Consider the following 27,185-nt stretch of genomic DNA (forward strand, 5'->3'; position numbering starts at 1 on the left):
TGGAGGAAAGAAAAAAAAATGATTGCTTGATATTTGAGAAGAGAGAAAGAGTATTATAGTTATTTTAGATAAATATAGAATAGATGAGAGGAACATTTTGAGAAGTACTTAAAATTAATATTGAAAATCTAGAAACTTTTTGCTTTATTTATAATATAATATAACATAGTTATAGATATAGATATATTTCATACAAGTATTTAATTTTAGGCCCAACCCAAAGATAAAATGAGTTTTCTAAAAAGAAGCCCAGTAAAATAAACGAGTTTGTTTAAGTCTCTCACACACTCATCAAACCAGTGTGTTGTTTCTTTACTACACCGAAGTAGAAGAAGAAAATAGGGTTGTTCAACTTAAAAAGACAGACGCCCTGAAAAAAAAAAAAAAAAATGTTGGAGGTTAACAGATGTAGCAGCAGCTCACTCCATTGGAATCCATCTCCAATCATCTCTTTAGCCACCAGTCTTGACCATTCTCAAGTCGCCGCCGCCAGACAAGACGGCTCTCTCGAGATTTGGCTCGTTTCCCCTGGCTCCGTTGGCTGGCACTGCCAACTGGTATACAAATACAATCCATATCTATATATATACTTAAAATAGAAATGTTTTCCCGTTTGATTGTAATTATTAGTATTTTGATTTAATTAGAAAGTGATAATAATAATAATATCATAGTTGTGATAATTGCAGACTATACATACATACAAATATATATATATATATATATACATATGTGTATATCAGTATATGATTTTGATCTAATTAGAAAGTGATAATAAATATATAAATATAAGAGTTTTGTTAACTGCAGACTATACAAGGAGATCCTAATTTGAGGGTTTCGGCGTTAGTATGGTGCTGCTCGGGTTCGAGTTCGAGTGGGAGGTTGTTTTCATCAAGTATTGATGGATCGATTTTGGAATGGGATTTGTTTAACTTGACACAAAAGGTTTGTATTTCTTTTTCAACAAGTTTTGTGATATCTTATCGTGTTGCCGAGTTTATTTTGCAGTTGGATGTATACATTAGTATGGAAAAAAATGACTTCAATTGAACTTATCTGCAGTCAGTAGGGGGATTTGTATCGTAGTAACATTTGTTTGATGCAAACGTGTGTTTGAACTGCTAGTTTAATATCTTTGCACGTTCATCGTTTCGTTTGTCTGTCAATCTTCTGGTATGCTCAAGTTTTTGTCTCCCTTGAATACCGATAACAAAATGCTGCAAATACTAGTCGTATCTTCCTACATATTATGCTCTTAGGTACTCATGTAAATAATTGCCGATGAAAAGATTGGCGAAAGCAGTGTTTGCTTATGAATTTGTACGAGTTAAGAAGAGAGAACTTTTACTTGGTGTATATTTTATATACTCAAGCTCTCAAACTCAACTGGATATCATCCACCCGAATGTTCATACTTTTATGTGGTTTCCAATGTTTCATATCTGTGTGCAAATGGCAATGTAGATCATTTGGGTCCATTTACATCTCCTCTTAACCTCCTGCCGATAAAAATGAATTATTCAACTATTCAAGTATGAAGTTCTTTAACCTTAAACTCAAACTAGATCGCATACTTCATTACTTCCCAAATCAATATAAACCTACATTGTGGGGTTTTGTTGGTTTTGCTTCTGCTTCATGGTTCTAATATGGTTCGTCTTTTTTCTCCATAAAAAATGTGCTAATAATTTGTTTTTCAAACATTGGTGTATTCAAGGGCATTAGCTGTACTTAAACCATACATTACTTTCAATTCATAGTGTTTTAAGTGAGTTTTGTAAGCAGGTTTAAAGACATTTTGCATGAATCAAAGTTTAGTGATAATTATATTCCAAGTTCAGCTTAGACAACTATATTTAACTGAATGTCACTAGTCAACTAGGTCTGAACTTGTTTTTAAGAGTGATCCACATTTAGTGCTTCGTAATCTTGATACGTCCGCCAAGTTTTATTAACATGTTATCCAGTATATTCAATACGGCCTTTTTCATTCTCTCAATCTCAAACACGAGATATAGAATTTCTGGACATGTGAGTCTCTTTTTCTAATGGATACCCTGCACTCAGGAGGAAGGCTGATAGGTTTTTATAATTCCACTGAACTTCTTTTAATGAGTGTTTCACTGTTGGATTGAATGCTGAATGTTGTATTTTACAACGTTTTGAATCAATTTACTCCTAAATCCTAACATCTCTTCTATATATTTTAGGAAAACACTCCTTAGGGAACTAACTGTTTAGCAGTCTAACAAAAGTGAAAAAAATGCTGAAATGCTATCAGAGAGATGGCCAAATACAATTTGCTGGAAATGTTTGATAGCGTAATGAGAAACTTTTGTGATAGGCTAAGCTCTAGTTTGCGTTAAATGTTAAACTAGCTGAATTCCTAGAATGTTACCGGCTCTGCCACTAGTTAACTTGATCTGAAACATGTTTCACGCTTCTTTATCAAGAATCTGAAATAAAGTTTGTCAAAGGTATAGTTTCACCTAAGTTGTTAGGGTTTTGCTAATCATAAACGTTATGGCTATTGTGAAGGTCATCAAGCATGGAATATTAACAATTAATAAACACTTGGTTACCATATTTATAAGCAATTTTGGTATCATAATATGGAAATATTAATATTGAAATGCCACTGTTTAATTAATTCCAGCTTTTATAAGTATCAATTATTAATCATAGCCTTAAGGGCTATAGTTAGCAAAACCCGTTGCAAAATTATTTAATTATTCCTCCATCTCTTTAAAAAAAGTTTCTAATGCAATGAACGTGAACAAATGAATTAATTAAAAATAAAATTATGACCCGTAGTCATGAAAACTCAACCCTTCTGTCTTTCTTGTTGTTAAGCTACCCTTTAGAAAGCTTTTACTTGGGAAGTGCCATCACTTATTCTCCTGAAGGCTAAGTTCCCTTTTACTTCATCTGCAGGTTGTGGTAGATCCAATAGGTGTCTCCATCTGGCAGATGGCTGCTTATCAAAAACCAGATTTGGCTTCACTAGAGAATGCACATGCCACTGATAAACCTCTCGGTAATGGTGATATCACCAGTGACAGTGAGGTTGAATCTGACTCACTTGAGTTGTACGAGGAGCCACTCATTGAAAGTTCTAGTATAGCCATCGCTTGTGATGATGGCTGCGTTAGAATATATAACCTCTCAGATGATGAATTCACTTACCATAAGTCGTTGCCAAGGGTTGGTGGTGAGATAGACTTCTCTTATTCAGATAACTTCTTTATGTAATTCAATACTTATATATTTTATATCAATTATACTTTTTCATCATCTTGTTTTACAGGGCGTGCATTAAGTGTTACTTGGAGTCCAGATACAAAGCTCATATATTCAGGGAGTAGTGATGGGTATGCACCTTTTCCAACTATTATGATCTGGCTAGCAGCTTTGTTGATATCTTTGTAGTACAACAATACCCAATCCCTACATAATCGGGGTATGGGGGAGGTGAGATGTAGACAGTCATACCTCTATCCATGGGTACAAAGACTGTTTCCATAAGGACCTCCGGCCAGTTGATATCTTTGTAGTCAAGTTTTTAAACCATAATTGGCGTGAGAAATGAAATGCTGAACTTTTCTGGGGTTTTATGACAATTTCAGGTTCATAAGATGCTGGGATGTCAAGTCGTCTCATGAAGTTTACAGAATCACTGTTGGTCTTGGAGGTTTAGGTGGTGGCCCCGACCTTTGCGTTTGGTCTTTACTTGCACTTAGGTAACTGTGGAATTTTGTGTGTGTAAAGCCATATTAATTACCTGTGGTTTAGTTTTATAAATACAATGTTCTATGTGTGAATTTATTTCAGGTGTGGAACCCTTGTGAGTGCAGATAGTAGTGGCAGTGTTCAGTTTTGGGACAGTTTACATGGAACTCTCTTGCAAGCACATTCTTGCCATAAGGGTGACGTCAATGCTTTAGCAGCTAATCCAAACCATACCAAGGTGTTTTCTGCAGGATCGGATGGTCAGGTATCATATGTTTTAAAGTTTTGCGAATATTTTCTTTTTGATATCCCATCGTCATAATTTTAATTATTGCTCAGGTTATATTATATAAGCTATCTGGGAACGCCGTTGATGACAGTTCTTCTTCCAAACCAATAAAAAAGTGGGTGTACATTGGTTATGTGAGAGCCCATACGCATGATGTGAGAGCCTTGACTGTTGCCGTGCCCATCAATCATGAAGGTGTTTATTATGTTTGGATTTATATATACACCAGTATACTGTCACCTTTCTATTGTTATCCTTATGTGTATTAAGCTTATCATTTTCCAACAGACATAACACCTGAAGATAAAGCGAAAAGAGCCCGTGGTAGGAAAAAGCTACCTGACTATAGTTACAGTAAATGGGCACATATGGGCATTCCGATGCTTATATCAGCTGGAGATGACACGAAGCTTTTTGCATATTCTGCTAATGAATTTACTAAGTTCGCTCCACACGATATATGCCCTGCACCACAAAGACCGCCCATCCAATTGGTATGCAGAGCCGCTGACAAGTTGATTCGTCTTCTTTTGGTTCAGGCTCCACACTGGTTAGATCTTTTTACTGTTAACGTGAACAAAGATGGTGGTGCTGCAACTACTGATATGGTCGCTCGGGTTAAGAGCAAGGGTTTGAGGAAGATTATTTGCAGCTCCATTTCACCTTCTGGAAGGTTCTTTTCCTATTCCGATCATGTGAAACCGTGCCTTTTTGAGTTAAAAAAGAATGAAACTGGGAAGAGTGTGTGGTCCATAAGTAAAAGAAAACTTCCTTCATCTTTACCTTTTGCCCATTCCATGATTTTTACTTCTGATTCTTCTCGATTAATGATTTCGGGACATGACAGAATGATATATGTAAGCACTCATTCTCTCTCTATAACATATTACATATATATGTAACTATAGCTAGATTCGCGTAGGAATCTCGAAGGCTTGAGCATTATGAGAACCATTCAGAATGCAATAACTAGACACATGCAATGCACACATAACAGTGACCACATATACAAAATTGGCGCCATGATTTTCAGTCTGTTTTAGGGATATGTGTGCATTTTAAGTGTTTGTGTATTTCTGACTGCTTCTCATATATCCCCAACATGTGTATATGCATGAGTATAACATAATGTGTATACCTACCATCGTAGGTTGTCGATGTTGGGAGTATGGAGTTAACACAGAGGTTCACACCATGCCGTAAGGACTTTGATGAAGAGTTACCGCCTACTCAGCCGCCAATAACAAAAATGTTTACTAGCTCAGATGGACAGTGGCTAGCTGCTGTGAACTGCTTTGGAGATGTTTATATTTTTGATCTAGAGACACAAAGGCAGCACTGGTTTATATCAAGATTAGATGGTGCATCTGTTACAGCTGGCGGGTTCAGTCCCCGCAATAGCAATGTGCTAATACTATCCACTTCATCAAATCAGATGTATGCATTTGACGTGGAAGCAAGGAAATTAGGAGATTGGTCAATGCGCAACACATTTATATTGCCAAAGAGATATCAAGACTTTCCTGGAGAGGTGACCGGGCTTACATTTGCACCTTCTGCAGCTTCCTCAGTTGTCATCATCTACAGTGCGAGGTAAGTTGGTATTTTGGAAGCTGTTTTGATAATTTTAGTAAGTATCATAGAGAGTGTTTGCTACTTATTGTGTTCATACCATTGTCTCAGGGCAATGTGCTTGATCGACTTTGGGATGCCAATCGATGAAGATGAAGATCATGAAAATCCAACCAGTCATGATTCAAAGTCAAAGAAATTAAAACGTAAGTTGATAGAAAGTAAAACTGCTAGTAGGAAGAATTTTGAATTCTGTGCGTTTAGGGAACCTGTTATGTTTGTTGGCCATCTTTCAAAAGGTTCTGTATTGGTCATAGAAAAACCATGGATGCAAGTTGTTAAGGGTTTTGATGCACAGCCTGTTCACAGACATATATATGGAACATAGACCTGTACTAGAAGAGATTAGGGTAGAGCACTGCATTTTTGGCCGTTCTTTCTCATCTGTATTGCGTGTAATGCATCCTTGTTTTTGTTTCGTTCAATAGTAAATTTACTTTCTCCCCTGTAGCATATGCATTGGTTTGCATTGACTGTTCAATTTTTGTGATCATTGTTCATGAACCAGTTAGAGTTGAGAGTTGACAGGTAAGGTGTTTTGTTCATAATATGTAGAGGTCATTTGCATACTTCATATTTAGGAATCATTCTAAAAACAAAAACATTGTATAAATAATACAACATACATCTAGAAAACCTTCAGAGATGGGAAAGTATGCGTGTGATGTAATCGATTGAAAGAAATTTATAATTTGGCGGTTTGCTGGTTGTTTATCTCCATACAAGGTGACCTACCTTTCCTTAAGGGTGTTCTAATTTTGCTAGGCGCGAACAGTTTGGCGGTTTGCTGGTTGTTTATCCCCATACTAGGTGACCTACTTTTCCTTGAGGGTGTTTTAATTTTCCTAGGCGCGAACAGGTGAGTGGTTACTAGTTAGTCTGGATGTCTTACGCCAAGACGGCTTATGTATCTTTTGTTCCCATCTAAAACCAACCAAATAGACAAATATCTATTGGTATAGACGCATCAGTCCCACTTTTTCAAATCAGTATGGTAGAGTGCTAAGAACATGAAATTTTTAAGGCCTCCCATCCCCCATCATTAATCCGAGTCGTCCTTGAATATTAACAATAAAATAAAGTGTTGCTTCAAACCCCAAAATATGCAACTCTTAAGTCTTGGATTTAACAGGAAAATGCATAAGAAACACGATGTTATATAACCTTCATGCCTGACTTGTGTCGATCTTTAACTTCATTGAAACTTTCAATCACCCCTCATTAGCAAAAAAGCTAAAAATTACCAGAAACCACACACACGACCTTTTCAAAACCTATACTCCACGATTTCACCTTTTTGATACCCATCCCCCGGCGTAATGAGGACCACACCAAAGGAATCATTGGTCACAGGACGTCCAAAGGTGGAAAGGATCATACATGTGTCATACATTAATAGTACAAAAAAAAAATGCAGAAAATATGCATGTAGATCCGTTAACTGAAATGGCACACTGCAAAAACAAAACAAAACAAAAAAACAGAATAATGGTTTTTTTCCCATTTGGTAGTTAAATTCAAAATTTCCTTGCAATTTCAATTTCTTTAATTGGAGAACACATGCATCATACAACTCAAAAATGTCCCAGCTGTAGGGTGTAAGTTTAGTGAAGTAAACATCTGGATTTTGCATTAACAAAATTTGAAAAGAAACTCAGCTACTATCCCTTTTGCTTCAGCTGTCCGCCTTGTCCTCTCTTGCAATAGGAACTTTCCTGCATCCAAATCAAAAGAATAATCTTCCTAGTCGTTCTAGTTTCTATCATTAACTAGTTAGCATAAAAGCCAAGAAAAGAAACCCTCTATTGTGAATTGCTTATTGGAAGAACCTGAAATTGAATACAATCTTCCGACATATATTCAACACTAACTCATTTCACATATTTACCTGAGTTTAAACACTCTTTAGCACATATATTTCTAAATGCAGTAGTCTGCCGAAAGCATCATGTTAAAAGTCCCTTACTCTAGCTTATCACTTAAATGTTTAAAATTATTTGAACTATGGTCTCCTTCTCTAATGGGCGGTTACATATTACAACCTGAGATAAGTGACATTTGATCATTTCCACATTTAACACTAGTGCACCCAGATAAGTGCTGTTTGATGGTTTCATTATAAGGCATATTAGTGTTACTAAGTTCCTCTGTTTTCATAGCTTTTACTTTGTCTTTATGCACACAATTACATTAACCAAGCAAACCAATTAACAACACACATAGCAATGGTTCGAAACAATTTACCTAAGATGATGATAAGGTGGGTTTGATGGATTCCCCTTTCTTAACCCAAACATCCCCTTTCCTGGTCGAAACTAGTGGCTTCGAATACGATAATCTTTGTATCCCCTGACCGCGAAACCTTCCGGAACCCATTCTCCAGTTACTCCCCCCATTTCCAGTAGCGTTTCTATTTCTATGATAATAATTACTAGTATTAACAGCATCCCTCTCTTTGGCAGCAGTCTCACTCATATCCTGATCCTGATCAAACGATGCCGCTTTTAATGATTGTTTGCCCTGTCCCTGTCCCTGCCCCTGATGATCCAACTTTGTAGAAGCGTGTCTCGAGTTCTCTTTCACAACATCACCATTACCAACATTACTATCCACACTATTATTAGAGTCATATTGACCAAACGGCGCCGTTTTGGGTTTATATTCCCACACAGATTTCTTATTCAAATCCGGGCGTCCTCTTGTTTCCATGGGAATCTCCACCACCACAACTTCTTCCAATTCCTGTCCCATTTTAGATTCTCTCACCGCCTTGTTATCCAATTTTCGAAATCCACCCAATTCTGGCGACTCTTGTCCCTTTCCCACCTCCAATTCTGGTTTAGCTTCAGATTCAACCGCATTATCGCCAATAGCATGCTTATTCTGATCAAACGACGGCGTTTTGTCTTTAAACTCCCTCACTCCCTTCTTATCCAAATTTCTACGTCCCTTTGATTCCCTCAGTTGTCCCTTCTTCTCCAATTCCGGATTATCATCCCCAACACCAGGCTTATTCTGATCAAACGACGCCGTTTTGTCTTTAAACTCCTTCACTCTCTTCTTATTCCAATCCCTCGGTTTCTGTTTTCTCTCCAGCTCCACCACTTGCTCCGATTCCCCAACCGCCTTTTCATTCGGTTCTCGACCTCCACCCGATTCCCCTGACTCCCCACCAGTTACACTTTGATCAGGTAAAATAACCCTTGCCAGGTTTTTCTTCTTATTTTTTCTTTTTTTCTTTTTTAATACTAGTTGGTTATCAGTCACATCATTAGCATAATCACTGTCTAAATTAGTATTATTATTATTCATAGTATCAGTGTGTTTAGGTTCGACTTCGGGTGCCCGGTGGGGACCACGACTTTTTCCAAAAATAGTTTCTTTTAGGGTTCCAGATGCAATTCGATTCTTCTGAGGGTTTTGCTTAGAAATGAAGGGTGAAACGACGTCGCTCTGGGCTTTCTTATTAAAACCACCACCAGAAGAAGAAGAAGAAATGGATGAGAATGGGGTTTTGTTTTTGCTATAGTATGATGATGGTGATTTTGAAAAACGAGCAGAAACGGTGTCGTTTTGGGGGTTTCTTTTGGAAGATTCAACAACATCATCATTATCACGGTGGTCTGATTCCGTGGACAATGATGACGACCGTCTGTTTTTGGTATTGGATGATGATGATGGTGATTTTGTTACAGGTGGTGGTGGTGGTGGTGAACGCGCATAAACGGCGTCGTTTTGGGGTTTTTGAGAAACAGCAGTAGAAGAAGAAGAAGAAGACGAGTCAACAACATCACCATTATCACGGTGGTTTGATTCAGGAATCACGGTGGTGGGTAATGAACAAGGAGATTGGTGTTGTTGGAGCCAGCGTTGTCGGAGTTGATGGATGGTGACATAGTTGGAAGGGAATGAAGGTGGTTTTCCTTTGTTTTCTACCTCCATTCTTCTTTCCCCCACTCACTCTCTCTCAAATGTGCTAGGGAGGACCCCATTCTTTTATAATCTACTAATAACGGGTTTTTTAATTGATTATTTCTAATAGGTATTTTTATTTTAAGGAAGTTATCTAGCGTGGATCTAATTCTTACTATCGAATCGTGACACGAAGTTTTAAACGAAATTCACAAAAAATCCAAGTTTTATAACATGATTTTAATTTTAATTCTAAGAAAGTGATTCGTGAAAATAAGCTTTCCTTATTCATCTTTAATTTTTAATTCGAAGGTTAAAACTTTTTTAGCACAACTACGCATATTAAAGAACTTGTTGATCTCCACGGCCCCTTGATATGGGTTGAGATTCTTTAAGTTATAGATAAATTGAATGATAAAGTTAAATGATTTCAACGATTGATTAAAATCAACAGTTAAGATTCAAAAATATAAATTAGACTTTGATCATTGATTAATTTTAATCTAATGGTCAATGATCTTCCAATTTTACCAAACCCCACCCTTTTATATTGTGTTTTTAAATGATAATGGTGATCTTGATTATTTGTTTCATACTTCTTTAAAATATATATTTTTAATACTACAGATTAAAATAAAAACCAAACAGTTATACCACTATAAATAGTTTATTACAAATTAAAAAAAGGTTGAAAATTAAAACCTCTTAGGTATCTTAGTATCTATTTCCATATGTAACCGAATTGAACCATGCCAAAATCGATGAATGTTGAAAGCATAAAAGTTTAAGTCCTGATATTGTAGTGAATCCACTAAATCTACCAGTTTCCGTAACAACGTTTTAGTACCAACATTTCCGAATTTTACATGCTACTCGTAAATATCGATAAAGCAAATTTTTTATATTACATTTTGAACAAAGCAGTTGCGTATGGAGTTGCCTATGTACACTAGTTACATTTATATGTTATTGTATTCTTCTAGCATTGCAAGAAACCTTCAAGTGTACGCATATAACAATTTGTGTAAGTTGTTATACTATGTGCTGTAAAAAAAAAAGCTATTATAGTTTGTTTGTTAAATAAACTTGCGAGCAACATAGTTGTGTATGGACTTTATATGACCTTATAAGTCAAAGTTTTCCCTCATGTGGGGTAATAAGATAACTAGTAAAATACTCGGTCGTTGTCCGGGTAAGTACTTTTATAACATATCGAACTTATCTCATAATCCATCAACAAAAATATTGAAAAGAGAAAATAACATGAGTACCCAATTTTTAGAAAAAATATACCAATTTAACTAACTTTTTTTTAATTTTCACAAAATACCCAACAAAATCGCAATAAAAAGTAAAAATCGCAACAAGATTTTGAAAATTGCTATGAGATTTTAAAAATCGCAATGAAATTTTGAAAATCTCATAGAGATTTTGTAAAATCGCATTGAGATTTTGACTTGTTTCTGATTTTGACTTTTTATTAAGATTTTGAATTTTGAATAGTGTATTTTCAATCTAAAAAAAAGTCAAAATCTCAAAAAAAAAAGTCACAAAACGTAACGCGGAAGTCAAAATTTCAAAAAAAGTCAAAATAAAAGAAAAATCAAAATCTCATAAAGATTTTGAAAAACTCTATGCGATTTTCAAAATCTCTATAAGATTTTAAAAATCTCATTGCGATTTTGCAAAATCTCTATGCGATTTTCAAAATCTTTATGCGATTTTATAAAATCTCTATGAGATTTTGCCAAATCTCATAACGATTTTCTAAATCTCATAGCGATTTTCAAAATTTCATTGCGATTTTCATTTGTTATTGCGATTTTGTTGGATATTTTGTAAAAATATGAAAAAAGTTGGTTAAATTGATATACATTTATAAAAATTTGGATACTCATGTTATTTTCTCTATTGAAAATGATTAAACAAAAGTATTAAGCTTTTGGTAGTAGTTAGAAAATTTATGTACTAAGCTTTTATATGTTGATGTCAAGTTCTATTTGTCTTGTCATTATCTTCATATTATAAAATTAATTAGAATAAAAGTTTGAGTTGCAATCACCATGAAGTAATTTTTATTAATATAATGAAGAAAGTCAACTAAAACTACTTAAAATTAATTTTCAACATAAGAAAATCTTTATATTTAAACTTAATGTTTGCTCGAAGGCAACATTTGATAAAAAAAAAAAATTGGGTGAATAACCCTACTTGTTAGAATCTTGAATACCAGTTTTATGTAGTTAATGTTATCCGCCCTAGTTTGCCAGACCGTTGATCATAATTGTGGCCTAAAAATGACATTAAAAATAGTTAAAACCAAACAACTATAACCAGATTTTATGTTACCACTTTTTGTTAGCCCGGTAACACACTAAATTTTAATTTTTTTTAATTCACATCATGATATTAAAGAGCTCCCAATATCCGTGCGTTACTCGGGTAACGATTATTAAAGTAAAATAATTTACAATGATAGACTCGTAAGAGGAACTATAATTAATGTTTTAAAAAAAAGAACTATAATTATTTGACATTAAATTACAAACAGTAGATTAGAATAGTGTGGGAAGTTGACACATACATTTGTGTTTTCTAGTCTAGAGGACATATTAGACTAACATACACCTAAACTATCATAAATTTTCGTAATCTTAATCAAATGGTTGTCTTCTCTTTAAAGATAGGTAGCAGCTTGAGTTACAACTCTTCATCTCACAACATTTTCTAGATTTCTTCTTCAATTCCATATCTGTTGATTTGAGAGATGATCATTTTGTTAGTTTGGATTCTGATTTCTTTACAGAAAAGAATCTGAAATACATCTTGTTATTTGAAAAAAAGCCCGTCACTATGGTTACTTATGAACGGGCCAATTCGAATATTATTTTTGTCAAACTGTTGAATGAAAAGGTTAGTCTAAAGGATGGGTCTAACATGTAGAAAGTTGATAATGTGCATTTTCAGTTCGTAAAATTCCTTAAACCATAATCAAGTTTGCCTATCATTAACAATTAAATTAAATCAATACATATTTCGTAATCATATGTGTCACCCTAACTTTTTATAGCAATTGGTAACTTCAAACAAAAAGTGTATCCAATCCAGTTTTATGCAACCTCTACAAAGATGACCAATTTTGAACCGAATCCATTTTTAACTATTGTCCTTACTTGTCTTTGTGATTGTCAGCAACCTCCAGTATACATTCTAATACTATGATTCCATGAAACCACCATTTTATCATGTGAATTGAAATATATAAAAAAAAAAATTCAATAATGTATGCATGAACAATAACACAATCATATGATAGATGAGTACTCAAAGCTTGAAAATTTGAGAAGAAACACTATTATCTTTTACCAAAGATTACAAGATAATAGATAATGGCTGCCATTTATATAGAAACTCCCAAGGAATTTATGCAAGAGATAAAAACCAAATAAAATTAAAAACTGGAACAAAGACAAATTAAGTGGCTATCAATCATGTAATCGGAAATACTAATGAAGATCACCTGTAGAGCAAACTTGATGGTACATCCTCAATGTTGAGCATACCGTTGGCAACATCCTCAATATAGGGTTATATAGTTGTTAGGCTTTGACTTTTTACCCATGTTTTTATTAATATAGGGCTATAGGCTGAACTAACATTACAGTATATTCAACTGAAGTATAGGGATATATGTTATTTTACCCATGTACTTATTATCCGCTAAACTAACCTTCCTGTTTTTAAGGCTGAAATATAGAGTCATATTTGTAAGGCTCAGGTTTAACCCATGTGTTTATTATCTGCCTAACTGACTTTCCGATTTTAACTCAAGAGTTTATATGGTTAAGATCAAATATAAATCTGATCCAATGGACTAAAGTTATTAAAACATCCACTCATCGGTGGCAATAATTATATATAATAAGATCGTTGGTAAACTAATAAACTCTATTTCAAAGATCTAATCATATATCGTAAGATACAGTGACAACATATAAAAAAAATCCACCATATTTTTCCGTTTAAAAGTTCGGTTTCTTATGTACTGAAAACTCCAAATTTACAATGACAAATCCGATACCGAATACCATCGAACTGGCTCGACAATGGGGAATCCGAATTTTAATTCCCATTAGCATTCATCTCTAGTTCGTAAAACATAAATAATCAAACAAAGTGTTTAGCTAAAAAGATAATTATTTGCAGAAAGTTCAGTTTTAAAACTTAATGACAAACACGCGTCAGAAATAGAATTGAAAACCAACATCCCATATTTTTCAACAAAATCCAAAACATCCATAATATCATAATATAGAAAGAACGAATACTCTAATGGTTTTTTTTATAAAGAATATAGAAAGAACGAAGTATTTTATTTTCAGTCTAACATTTAGATGACATGAACCATCGGGAAATCCCCACAAAATCTATGGTGTAGCCAAAATAAATTGATAACATGAGAAGAGGGTGGTGTTCAAACTCACAAATATTATGCGCAGAACATGTGAACATGTCATTATGTATCAAATAAAGGAGTTTGAAAATATACTTTGGTTACATTAAACCATACTGTATTTGTATTTCAAGATTAAATTACATGAAAAGTAGATTATGAAGTATAAAATTAGATAATACTTATCTATTTATTTAGAAATCTATAATAACGATATACGGGTATGGGTTGGTGAATGACAAGAGTGAAAATGATCTCAACCATTAAATTAAAATCAAGGGTCAACCATTGATTTTATTACAATGGTCAATAACCCTTAACTTTACCCTTTAATATATCATAAGTTCCTAACTCTAACTTAAAGGAATTTCCACCTAAGTAGAAATTTCATGTGTTATCATGTCATGTCATGTCCTGTCCTGTCCTGGGAAGACGTTTAAGAAGAAATAGTGAATTGTAGTGAGGGACTAAGGATGATGGCAATGAGCATCTTCATGCCTGGCCATACATAGCAATCCACCAATAACACACCTCCACATCATTTCATGTCTAAGTCATGTCTACTCATACCTAACTCATAACAACCATGTCTTCCCATGCCTAAACAATATAATCTTTTATTTTTTAATTCATAATATATTTAATTTAAACTACTACTCCCTTCGTCCCATTTTAATTGTCCTATTTTGACTTGTCAAGTCTTTTTCTTCCGCCTTTGACCGAAATATTTTTTTTTCTGTTATATATTAGTTGATGAAAGTTATATCAATGAAAAGTACATTGTAAACTCAATCAATTCATATATGTTATATCAAGTGTTATATAACACAAACATAATGATTTACGGTCAAAGTTGAAAGACAAAAACTTAAAAAGTCAAACTGAGACAAATAATATGGGATGGAGGGAGTAAATAATAAAACATAATTCATTCATTTAAAAATATATATAAACCGGGTAAAAAAACATACATAAAAACCAGATACAACTACATAACATGGCTTTGCTGGAGAAAAAATGTAAATGAATGTGTTGTAGTGATTTTGTTGTTTGAGTGAAAAATGTAAATGAGAGTGTATTATTTTTGAAAGGAGAAGTGTTTAAAGGAAAATGTGTTTAAACCAGATGCAACTACATAACATGGCTTTGTCGGAGAAAAAATGTAAATAAATATATCGTAGTGATTTTGTTGTTTGAGTGAAAAATGTAAAGGAGAGTGTATTATTTTTGAAAGGAGAAGTATTTAAAGGAAAGAGTATTTAAAACAGATGCAGCTACATAACATGGTTTTGCTGGAGAACTTTTTTTTTTCTTGGGTCCATGATGAAGGCCGATTGATGGAATATGCCAATGAAATATACCCGTTACTTCTTCCAACGGTAACTTTTCTCACACTCCAACACTCATGCTTGAGCGGCAATACATGCCGAATTGCTCCATGCCTAGCCCATGCCTAAACCTTAGCGACGGTGTTTGCCGCTAGGTATGGCCATGCCTAGTCCCATGCCTAGACCATTTTCATCCTCCTAAGCGTATGAAAGATTATGGACTCATGAATCTATCTCAAGAAGTCCGTTTTCTATATCACGATCATGGTACCCGTGCAATGCGGCGGCGACAGTGGGGAAGACGGTTTAGTGGTGTCGGTGATGGTACTATTGGTGGTGGTGTTAAGTGGTGTAGCTTGATGTAATTGCGATAGTGAAAATTTTTAGAAGATACGAGCTTAAATTGTTAAATTATTAAAATAAAAATTTAGAGTGTAAGTTAATTTATTAAGGATAAAATATAAAAGTCAGGGGCAATTTTAGTAATTCAAATATAGAATTACCTATAATAAAAATGGTCTTTTTTACTTTATAAAGGAATAGAGATAGAGAAGAGATAACTAATTTCATAATTGAGTTTCTAGTAAATATCATTACAAGACACATTTAATATGATATTGATAGATCTTGTTATATTTATTTAATTTTTTTCTGTTATGTTTTTTGTTTAATTTTTTTTCATTATTTTTGGAGAACTTTGATCTTACACGTAGCCAATATAAAACTTGATTCGTCAAAAATATAGAACACGAAATTTCTGTACTTTCTAGTTTCTACCAATCTTTTTAATTGTTTTTTATTACCATGAATGAAGCGTTTTTTTTTAAAGTGTGTATCATTTGCTTGTAACAAAGTATCTAGCTTACGTTGTATTAACCGAGTTTGCGCTAGAGAGCCCTCTTACCCTCAATACCTAGTAAGAGGAGAAACTCCAAACTAAACCGCCCGAATACATGACATTTAATTGAAATAAAACTCATCCCCCTCGGCAAAACTTAAACTTGCTTTAGTGGAAGACTTTGTTGTGAGTTATCGCTTAATTATCTATAATCTATAATAAAAGAAGGGAAATGACCTATTTCTATATTAGGTAATTCTACCTTTGAATTACCATAATTACCCTTGACTTTTTATTTTTGTTCTTAATGAATTATAATTTATACTATAAACATTTAATTTAATATTAACATTTTAAGCTCTTACTTCTAAAAAATTTCACTATCACAATTATCTCAACCTACACCACACCGCCACCACTAGACCGTCTTCCCCACCACCACTGTCGCATTGCTCGGGTACCATACTTGTTACTTAAGAATACGTTTCCTATAATGATGCATCTTTTTTAACATGTTAATGTACTTTTTTTTTTCAAACAATCAAATTATACGATTTTCTTGCATTTTTAGAGTTAATACTTAACATACTTAAATTCTAGCATAAAAATCGTAATGTTAATACATTGACTTACTACTCAACTAAACTAATTTTATATACATTATTATATGCATCAAATTTGTAACTTACTACTACAACAAATATGCAATCATTATGCACCGCATTTGAAACTATAACTGATCTTGTTTGATTTAATCTATGTACATGTTCAGTATTTTGCTATACATCGAATTCAATGTTACAAACTTACAAATTACAATGCAACAAACTAAGTTAATTATTTACTATCGATTTTGCATTTAACTGTATGTATATCAAAGACAACTATTAATCTTTCATCATATGGTAACTCAAGTTGCACTATGTTTATGTATCCCAATACATGTATATATTTTGTAAACAATTAACATAATGACAACTTAATACAAGATTTAAGATTAGTGTATTACAAATGTAGATATGCAGCATAGTTTTAAAAGATATATGCAGCATGAGGCCGGTGCCAACGCCTTCTTGAGTTGCTCGGCGTGCCACCTTTGTGCTCATCTTGGGTTGGGAGCGTGCTCATCTTGGCCTCTTCCTAAACCGAACTCTTCCCCCCACCGTCGAGTGAGGAAGAGTGATTGTGGGGTTAGTTTTTGACTTTTAGTTTTTTTTTAACGGCTATTAAAAAAAGTTTTAAAAAGAAAAGAAAAGGAAGAGATGAGGAAGAGGTAGAGTTGGTAGTGAGTAAAGAAGAGATGATTTAGAAGAGAGAAAAGTTGTGGCAGCGAGGAAGAGCCATAAAAAACTACAGGGTTGACAGAGGCCTGATATGGATATTGATGGCAAAAATAAATCAAACTTTTTTTTTTCTATGTCAAAAATATAAGTAAGAGTACTAAAGTTAAAGACCTTAAAATGTTTAACAATTTGATGCATGTTTATAAACCTTTTTTGACCTCTGATTGAATATGCTCATAACATCCAATGTCCATAAAACCAATGCCGGTTCTTAGATTTTAGATTCTCAGGGCTCGATAGTAAATTTTGCCCCATAGAGGTTTTTAGAACGAAACAACTAATTATCACCCTGATTTTAATCAATTATATAAAAAAAGTTACAAATTTATAATTTGTGAAAATAAATTTTGAATTAAAATTACAATGTACGAATCACCTATAATATTGTTTACATGCATTTTTCATGTAAAAACTTTAGTCGGATTTTAAAATTAATTTTGACTCAAGCTTAAAGATGTCAAGAAGTAATTTATAGCATGAAATAGATGATGATATAAAGTTAAAAAGAACAATATTTTGAAAAAATACCACCAGATATGTGCATCTCTTAACTTTGATATATAGTTCGCAGTCCGTATTGACCCTTTTTTTGGTATTTTGACCACCCACTTTTTGCAGCGAAGGTCGCTGCAAAAAGTCCCGCCACGTCAGATTTCCACTACCACCACCTTTAATTATTTAACCGCCTTTAATGTAGTTATTGCAGCGCGGGTCGATGCAAAAACCGTAGTGGGACCCATTTTCGAAATAAAAGTTATTCATCCATTCATTCCATCATTTTCATCATAAAAATCAAAAAAATATTCTCCCCCTAAACTATATAAAAGTTAATTAAGAAGAAAGTGAATATAAAAGGAAGTATAAGAAAAAATATATATAAAAATTACGTAGAATTACGTACAATTAGTGTAACAAAAATATAAAATTTAGTAAAAAAAAATACAAAACTTTAAAATAAACTACTTAAAACGTATAAAAAATTAGTGTAAGAAAAATATAGATAAAAGTAAATATAAAAATTAAGTTAAAAAGTATTAAATATGACGTCTAAAAAATTTAGTAAAAAAGTTAATATAAAAATGTAGATATAAGTAAACTATATTACACTAATGACTTAACAGTCAATAGTGTAAATTTGTTTTATTTACTTTTTGCAGCGACCTTTTTTGTAGCGACCCTCGCTGCAAAAAGTGAATAAAACAAATTTAAACTAATGTCTGTCAAGTCAACAGTGTACGGATAATGGTGGCAACTTTTTGCAGCGACCCTCGCTGCAAAAAGTGTGATCGAGTTACTAAAATATTGGTCGGGTCAGCAGACGCCTTTTTCAGTAGGGCCTGGTCTTTCAGTGGAGTCAGCTTAACCTTGGCTGTGTTCTGCACTTCTGCCTCCATCCAGGTCTTATTTAATAGAGTGTCAGGAAGTGTGGGGCAAAGGTAAATAAAGGTAGGTGCATTCAAAGACAAATGTTCTTTCTGGACTAGCAATAATTGCATGAAAGAAGTTGTACAGAAGCAAACATTATTCGTTGGCTTAAAGCTTGAATATACAATGGTCAAGGCAGGATTTTCACCAAAATAGGATATGCTTGTAACCTGGTAGATATAAAGCAAGGCAGGTTTCATTATAGAATGACTTTATGACATGTAAACATGAGTAGATATATTGTTGTGTAATGTATCATCTTGTTGTAAGTAATCATTCTTGAAAGTATTAATAGATTAGCTATTAAAAAAAATTTGGATATATTGATGGAAAATATATAATTTTTTAAAAAATTTATTTTAAAAATTCTCTTAAAATAATAAGGTTTATAACACGTGCTTTTGACTTTTTGGTCTTCTATTAATTTTTTTCATCTTTAGCTTTTGTTATTTTCACATGTTTGTTAGAAGAATTTTTAAGTTAATTAATTAAGACGATTCATTATTTCATGTTTGATAGGAAATCGTTTTCACCCATAGTTACCACTTTTTTTTTATCCTTTTTTGAGCGCTCACCACTTAGAAGGATTGACTCATTACTCCCTCATTCCTTATTACTTGAGAGTGTCAACCAAAAAGAAAGAGAAAAAAAATACAATAATAAGTTGAGAGGATGGTGACCAAGAACAAGATCGTAAACCCAATTCATTCCCCACCTATATGGTACAAGTCGGGTGGGGTAGTGTTCCCCACGATACCGAACTGGTACCCACTTGATCACCGGGGTGAGTAATTTTAAGAACTCGTAAAAAAAAAAATTTAACGCTGGAACAATTTCTGACCATACATTTAGTCATATTTTCACTCTTTTCAATAAAATATGTAAATTCATCTATCATTCAAAATATTTTATCTCACAAACCGTAAATCATTGGATGAAAAAAAAAAGTATGGGTACTCTTAAAATTTCGTCCTTTTTCATTAGAGATGCAATTCGATATACTTTTATCGACTTTCTAATTTTCGTTTTTCTTTTGGTACTTACACATAACCTACACATGTGTAAGTTGAACGAAAATTGTGATTCGGAACGGGCTTCGCCCTTAAGGAAATTCATAAAGGATAGCTGGTGGGGGTGATAAGTCATTGAGGGTGATAGGTCATAGTGTGATAGATCATAGAGGGTGATAGGTCATATGGGGTGATCGATGATGGGTGATATACTTAACGGGCTCCGCCCTTAGCCGCTATGGACTGACGGGCTCCGCCCTTAGCCACTATGGCTCCGCCATGGATTGATAGACTCCGCCTTTAACCTTCATTGTTGTGTGCAGATGGTCATTTACTAATTTACATGTGAAAACAAAGATCCTACACAAGTGTAGATACACAAGTGTAGATACACAAGTACAATGGAAAAAAACGAAAATTAAAAAGTTATCAAAACTACATCGAATTGCATCTCTAATGAAAGAGGACGAAAATTTAATACTACCCATATTTTTTTCCATCTAACAAGTTACGATTTGTGAGATAAAACATTTTAAATGATATAGATGAGTTATAATTTATTATTGAAGAGAGAGAAACGTAACAAAGAATAAATGGTCCAGAATTATTTTCGTGTTCTTTTTTATTTGTAAGTTCTTAAATAACTCTTCTTCTGTACATGTAAACATATCATATTATTCTCAGGTAAACCAATGGCTATTAGGACTATATTGGAGACATAAATATTTATTGTATTTATGGATTAATAATCGTTCTTTTAATACCATAGTGTGGGGAGAAGGAGATTGGTATAGTTTCAATCGTTGACTGTTTTGATTTGCGTTTGTATTGTTAGTTGTAGCCTTGTAGGTTATATTGTGTTAGTTTTTTTGCTAGGTAAGAAAAAAATGTATATCTAAGACGATACCTTCATAAGTCAAAATACTAGTCCTTTTAATTTAGAGAGATCAGAAGATCATGATGATTTTCCCTTTGCTTTTTCTTCCAAGTTGGTATATATTAAGATTAGAGCACTCGTAATAAGGTTCATTCATTGCCAACTCCATTATATGATGTGAAGATTGTATAAACTTATTTCTACTAATTTATAAATAGGGTTAAGTGCATAAAAATATAATAAACTTTGCCCAAAAAGTTATTGTGTGCATAAACTTACATAACTTATATTGTATGCACGAACTTTGTAATAATGTTTAAGTTATATGTAAGTAAATATGATTGGCCAATAAAAAATTTGCACATGGCAGCTCATTTGAGGTGCCACGTACACCATGTTACTGACTTGGACATTTTTATAAAGTTCGTGCATACAGTAGAAGTTATGTAAGTTCATACACACAATAACTTTTTTAGCAAAGTTTATTACATTTTCATCCACTTAACCTTTATAAAAATTTTTATACTCTTTCTCCTAACATTTTTAACACTCTCTCTCATAGAAAATGATCATTTTACTCTTTAATGAATTAATTAACTATCTCTTTTACAAGTATTCATTAATTTAAACATTATCAAATTAAATAGCTATAATACCTCCATTATATAATTTACATAATAGACTCATCAACTCCTAAAATAAATACATTAAATACATTACGCCTTACATTAATTATTTTTACAATAATAACCACACCGCCACTACCCGTTACGCCACCACTACTACTAACCACCGCCGTTATCACTATCGCCGCATTGCGCGTGTAAATGTAGTAATTAAAAGTAAATGTAGCAATTAAATTTATAAAAGGTTTATAAAAATCTGATATGAGAGTGTTTTGGACTTGATAAAATTTGTATTTATATTTATAGTAATTTTATTATGTGAGTAATGAGCATTTATATCATGTAGTCATGTACTATATGTATGTGCAACTGTACAAGGCTATAAGTCAGAGAAAAATATAATCGGAAAGGTCTAAGAAAAGTAGAAAACAGATTAGGTAGAAATAAATATGGATTTAGCATGATAAAGGTAAAGTTTGATCCTGTTAAGTTATCATTTAAGAGGTGTATAAACAATGAGTGTGGTGCTCTATATGAAAAATTATTCAATGACCAATTTTGCATAAAAACTTGTAAATTACTCTGCATTCCACAGTATATCAAATTTTCCTTGATTTAATATTTACCAAGTTATAGCATATATCCTATTTTGGTATCCTTTTCTTGCTTGCTTGGCTTCTATCCACTTTTATTAATTGTTGTATTAAATTTACATTTTCAATTATGCATAATTTGTATATTTATTAAATATTCATAGTTTCATACCCCATTCGATGGCATTTGAATAATTGAATGTATCTTGATTCTTAATTACTAAAATATTTTGTAGGTTAAAAATGTAGAATGAAATTGATTTGGAGAAGAAATGTGAGTCAACGGTGAAATTTTTATAAGTTATTCGACTGCCGAAATGGTTTATGCAGTGACGGTGCCAGGATTTTGAGTCTGGGGTTGCCAACATGGGCGGATCCAGGAATTTAAGAGGGTGGGGGCGAAATAATTTTTCTTAACAACAAATGAACTATCGCACTTGCCAAACATCTCGCGGCAAAATAGTCGTCCCACACTGCCCCAAATCTACACCAAAAACAACCTCGTAATAACATCAAAATAGTCCTCGACCACACCAAAAATGAAATTTTTAGTAAGCAAAACATCATCTTAACACTCAAATTAGGTTTCTCAAATTTAATTAACTCTCGCTAAAAGTAATGCAGCCACAAGAATTGCTTTTGTTAAACTCGTCATATATGGAGCTAGCTAAAAATATAAGCATACTGTTCTTAAAAGTTTGCTTATTATCATACTCATAAATTAATATCTTAAATCATAAAATTATGACCTGATAGTAAGTAAAAACAAAAGATTTAGAATCATTGTACACAAAAATAAGATGTTAGGGTTTTCAATTATAAATGATAATAAGTAGCAGCTTCCCAAAAAGAATTTAACATCAACTAAATACTCGTAATAAACAAAGATTAGGGATCTGAATTGAAATACCTATTGACGTATTCAATATCAGGTAGAATAATCAAAGATTTAATAGAGTTTGTATTGTCGTTGAATTATAAGTAAATCACAACCTTTTGTAATCCATATATAATTTATTTCTCAAAGTCTGGGTTCATTGTTTTACTTGGACAGTTGGACTGAGTTCATTTCAGTTATTGGGCTAGGGTCATATCAAATAATGTATCAATATGATTAAGGTTGGGCTGAATGGGCTGGGTTCTATAGCCCCCCTCTCTAGACGGATGGATCCGCCCCTGGTTGTCAAACAGTTTTCATAATACTAACAAGCTTAATTAATGGCATGAGATTTTAAGCACATAATTTGTGGGGTTACCAATTACCTTTAAACTCAATAAATACATTGAAATAATAATAGAAATCTCAACTTTTTTAGATATTGTGGAGTTGTCATGGCCACCTGTAGCCACCACATGGCTCCGCCACTAGGTTCAAGGGATGGAGGCATGAGAAGTAAATCTTCAAGAAGTGACCATAAGAGAATCAAATGATGATAAATGATGAATCGAGTTAACAAACTAAGCTCAAATAAAGAAGTTAATTTACATGACATATATAAGTTGTTGTATTATTTTGACCATAACTTCTTAAATAAACTTCCAAAGATTTTGTTCATAATTTTACAAGAAGTCTTGTTTCTTTTATATGAATACCTTTCAGATCATCTATATAAAATAACTAAAATATACTAGTTTCTCATTACAAATTCAGACACCAAAATCGTGTCCAACAAACACTCCCTCCAAAACTACATAATTATTTTCTATCTATAAAGGTAAGGGTATAGTGCCAAAACTTTGACAAACTTTAAGCCAATTAGAAATAGCCATGTGTCCAAGCTAAAACTTGAAAAAAAACCTAGCCAAATCTTGCCAAACTATATGCTATAGTGTCAATTGTCGCCAATTTTTGCTAATTGGATAAATTTATAAAACAAACTCTAAACTTTAATTAAACTTAAAAAACACAATACAACTAAATAAACATTTATTTAAAACATAAAACATACAAATACTTAAAAATAGAAAACAAGATTACTAAACATTGATACCTAGATCTCCCACGTGCTTTGTAATATTACGACGTAACATAGTGCGTCTCTTCGTTACGTAAGTGATAGAGAAAATTAGGGTCAGTAACCCGAAGATCGTTAGGAGGATCCATGATGTACACCGGTGATATCGTGTTGCCGTCTTCCTTGAGGATCATGTTATGTAAAATAACACACGCATACATTATGTTAACGATCTTTTCTTTGTTCTTCATCTGTGTCGGTCGTTCGATGATAGCCCATTTGTATATCAAAATCCTGAATGCTCGCTCAACGTCTTTTCTCGCAGACTCTTGGAGTTTCTTCATTACTTTCTCCTTACGAGCGAATGGGTATGCATACGCCTTCAGAAAACAAGACCAATGTGGGTAAATACCATCCCCTGGATAGAATCCTCTGTTGTAACGGTGACTATTTACTGTAAATGGGTACTCAGGAAACTTCTCATTCACTTCGGGAATAAACAATGGCGATTGCTTCAAATCATTGATGTCATTGTTTGACTCTGCAACACCGAAATACGCATGCCAAAACCATAAATCATAGGAAGCAACAGCCTCAAGTATGATAGTCGGGTGTTCATGATCACACCGGTGGTATTGCCCACGCAAACTATGTAGGCAATTTCTCCAAGTCCAGTGGGTACAGTAAATGCTACCGATCATGCCAGGAAAATGATGTCTAGCTTCATGCGCCTCATATAAACGCGCAACATCGTGGCTAGTAAGAGAACGCAAATACTCTTCACCATAAAGCTGCTTTATGGCGATGCAAAAGTTGTCTAGACACTCACGTGTAGTTCTAGTAGCGAACGACAACCCCTCATCATAGTTGTCGGCGAGGTTGCCGTACGCTAGTTACCGTAGCGCGCACGTGCACTTTTGAATTGCCGAGAACCCCCGTCGCATTCGCAGAAGACCGAAACCATGGAAATGATGCAGTGATATCTTCAACGATTTTCAAAATCAACCGCTTCGACATATGATATCTCGTACGGAAGACCTCGTCGTCAAACATCGGCTCATCTACAAAGTACAAGAATATCAATCTCTCATGAGCCGAGTGCCGATCTCTCCAAATAAATCATCGTGTGTATGCAACAGAATAAGATGCAGTGTCTTCTTCTAAGGTTGCAAGAGAAATAGAAGCCAAAAACTCGAAGCCGCCCGAAGACGACGAGAAATCGGAACTTCCGAATTCAGGGATCATATATACTGGCATTTCGTCGTTAGACATTTTGCCTTATGAAATTTGATAGTATGTGATAGTATGTTTGGTGTTTGATTGTATGTGAGTATGGTTTTTTGATACATATGTGATAATATGTGTATGTATATATAGAAGTTGGAAAGGGGGGGGGGGGGTCACAGCCGCTCCCAACGTTTGAATTTCACAAAAAAAAACAAAAAAAGGGTCACTACATACGCTCCCAACGTTCAGTAGCATCAGCCAAAATTAGCCGATGTAGCTTGCCAAAACAAGCCGATGCATGTGCTATAGGGTTGCCAATCAACCGATTTAGCCGCTGTTTTTTGCCGATTACACCCTTGCCCTTAATAAACAACATACTAAACTACTGCAATGTACAATAACTGAAAATTGGGGATTAATTTATGAATGAAGCCCAACTAGATACAATATAGATAGTATACAACTGAAACCCGTATCCTCTTTTTTAATCATAGATATTCAGAGGCGGAGTTAGTAGGGGGCTAGAAGGTGCCCAACCGCCCCCTACAACTAACACGACTTTTATTTAAGTTTGTAATCTAAAAATTAGATCAATTATTTTTTCTAATCTGTGTCTCAATCAAACAATCGACCTCCGCCACTAACCACAGTACCACACGATATATCATATATGATCACCAAAATGTAAATAGTATTTAAGAAGCATTGTAGTCATATCTTTATAGATGCCCAACACTCCCAAACATAATAAATAACCAGGTAAACAATGGAACCGACTAGGGTGCCAAAGTACTTACCGTACAACAATATGATTTTACGATGAAATATTTATCAAATGATAATAGCATCTGATACCATAGCAAATGCTTTTGGACCAAAAGCAAGTTTATAAACCGATTATGTTACATGTAGCCAAAAGAATTACAACATTTGTCCATAATTTATGCCACAAATTCAATGATACGATAAGTCGATAATCATAAGAATACGATAATCATTTTTTCTTAATTTAAAAAGTCTTTCTATTTATACCCTTGAAGGCTCCAGCCTAAGTGCATCCTAAGTGCATGATCTTGCTTTTTATTTTGGCCCAAACCAAATTTATATCCATAGAATGATAGAATCGGCCCAAATGTTGTCGCGGTCCATAACCAATGACTTGTGTAGTTGTGTTTGAACTTTGAACTTCTGAAGGTCCTCCCCCATTAAAGTTTGTGATGTTAATATGATTTTTTAAAGGCAGAACGGCATAAATGGCTAATAGCCTAATACCTCCAATTTTGATGTGTCCACTTTGAGTTCGAATCTTGGCAATGCTCTAAAGGGTTTGCTCTTCTATGTGTAGATGCATATAGCATTGCTAAGGCTCCCTCAACACATTTGCATGTGGCAAGATTTGAACCCACGACCCTCTAAGAATAAACCACAAAGTGAAAAATTCCCTAATCACTAAGGTATCACCCTAATGACTTGTGATGTTGATATGTTATCCACTTGTCCTAGCTAGTTTTGTCATTTGTTTCAACTTTCAATAGAATAACATGCCAATAATGTAGTGACCGACGCTAAATCTTAAGAGGTATTCACCAAATTAACGTCTTTTAAATTATGATTTTGTTTTGTTGATACGAAAATCTTAATAACATTGGTTAAAATGATACATAGTATATCTATAAAGTTTGTGTTATTGAAGTTATTTTTTTTATATATAAATCTTTAGAGAATCTCTATTCAACCACTACTTAATAAAAAATCATGTTTACATGGTCACAAATAACTGGCACTTAATAATAATGGTACGTTGCCTTTTCGACGTTATATACCAACATAACATGTAACAATATTTACACAATTAATCCTTTTATTATAATAGCCTAAAAATGTGAAAAAATTAGAGATAAGATTAAGAAAGAGAATTAGTGATATTCGCATTTAAAACTATTAA

At 33.6% G+C, this 27,185-nt stretch overlaps 3 protein-coding genes across 3 annotated transcripts; 1 reads left to right on the top strand and 2 right to left on the bottom strand.

The window, feature by feature from the left end:
- Window positions 1-305: 305 nt before the first annotated feature.
- On the top strand, window positions 306-6,106 carry LOC122607688 (WD repeat-containing protein PCN-like). The gene is made up of 10 exons (XM_043780710.1): window positions 306-557; window positions 811-948; window positions 2,938-3,214; window positions 3,311-3,374; window positions 3,630-3,743; window positions 3,835-3,997; window positions 4,072-4,216; window positions 4,310-4,878; window positions 5,172-5,614; window positions 5,705-6,106. The coding sequence occupies exons 1-10, from the start codon at window positions 390-392 to the stop codon at window positions 5,979-5,981; spliced, it is 2,358 nt and encodes a 785-aa protein (XP_043636645.1). The 5' UTR covers window positions 306-389; the 3' UTR covers window positions 5,982-6,106.
- Window positions 6,107-7,123: 1,017 nt separating this feature from the next.
- LOC122607281 lies at window positions 7,124-9,609 on the bottom strand. The gene is made up of 2 exons (XM_043780218.1): window positions 7,898-9,609; window positions 7,124-7,368 (listed from the first exon to the last, which is right to left on the bottom strand). The coding sequence occupies exon 1, from the start codon at window positions 9,593-9,595 to the stop codon at window positions 7,898-7,900; it is 1,698 nt and encodes a 565-aa protein (XP_043636153.1). The 5' UTR covers window positions 9,596-9,609; the 3' UTR covers window positions 7,124-7,368.
- Window positions 9,610-24,075: 14,466 nt separating this feature from the next.
- LOC122609164 lies at window positions 24,076-25,616 on the bottom strand. The gene is made up of 3 exons (XM_043782222.1): window positions 25,475-25,616; window positions 24,911-25,074; window positions 24,076-24,804 (listed from the first exon to the last, which is right to left on the bottom strand). The coding sequence occupies exons 1-3, from the start codon at window positions 25,614-25,616 to the stop codon at window positions 24,076-24,078; spliced, it is 1,035 nt and encodes a 344-aa protein (XP_043638157.1).
- Window positions 25,617-27,185: the final 1,569 nt, after the last annotated feature.

Source organism: Erigeron canadensis, chromosome 7 (assembly GCF_010389155.1).
Source record: "Erigeron canadensis isolate Cc75 chromosome 7, C_canadensis_v1, whole genome shotgun sequence".
In the NCBI taxonomy this organism is placed as follows: domain Eukaryota; kingdom Viridiplantae; phylum Streptophyta; class Magnoliopsida; order Asterales; family Asteraceae; genus Erigeron; species Erigeron canadensis.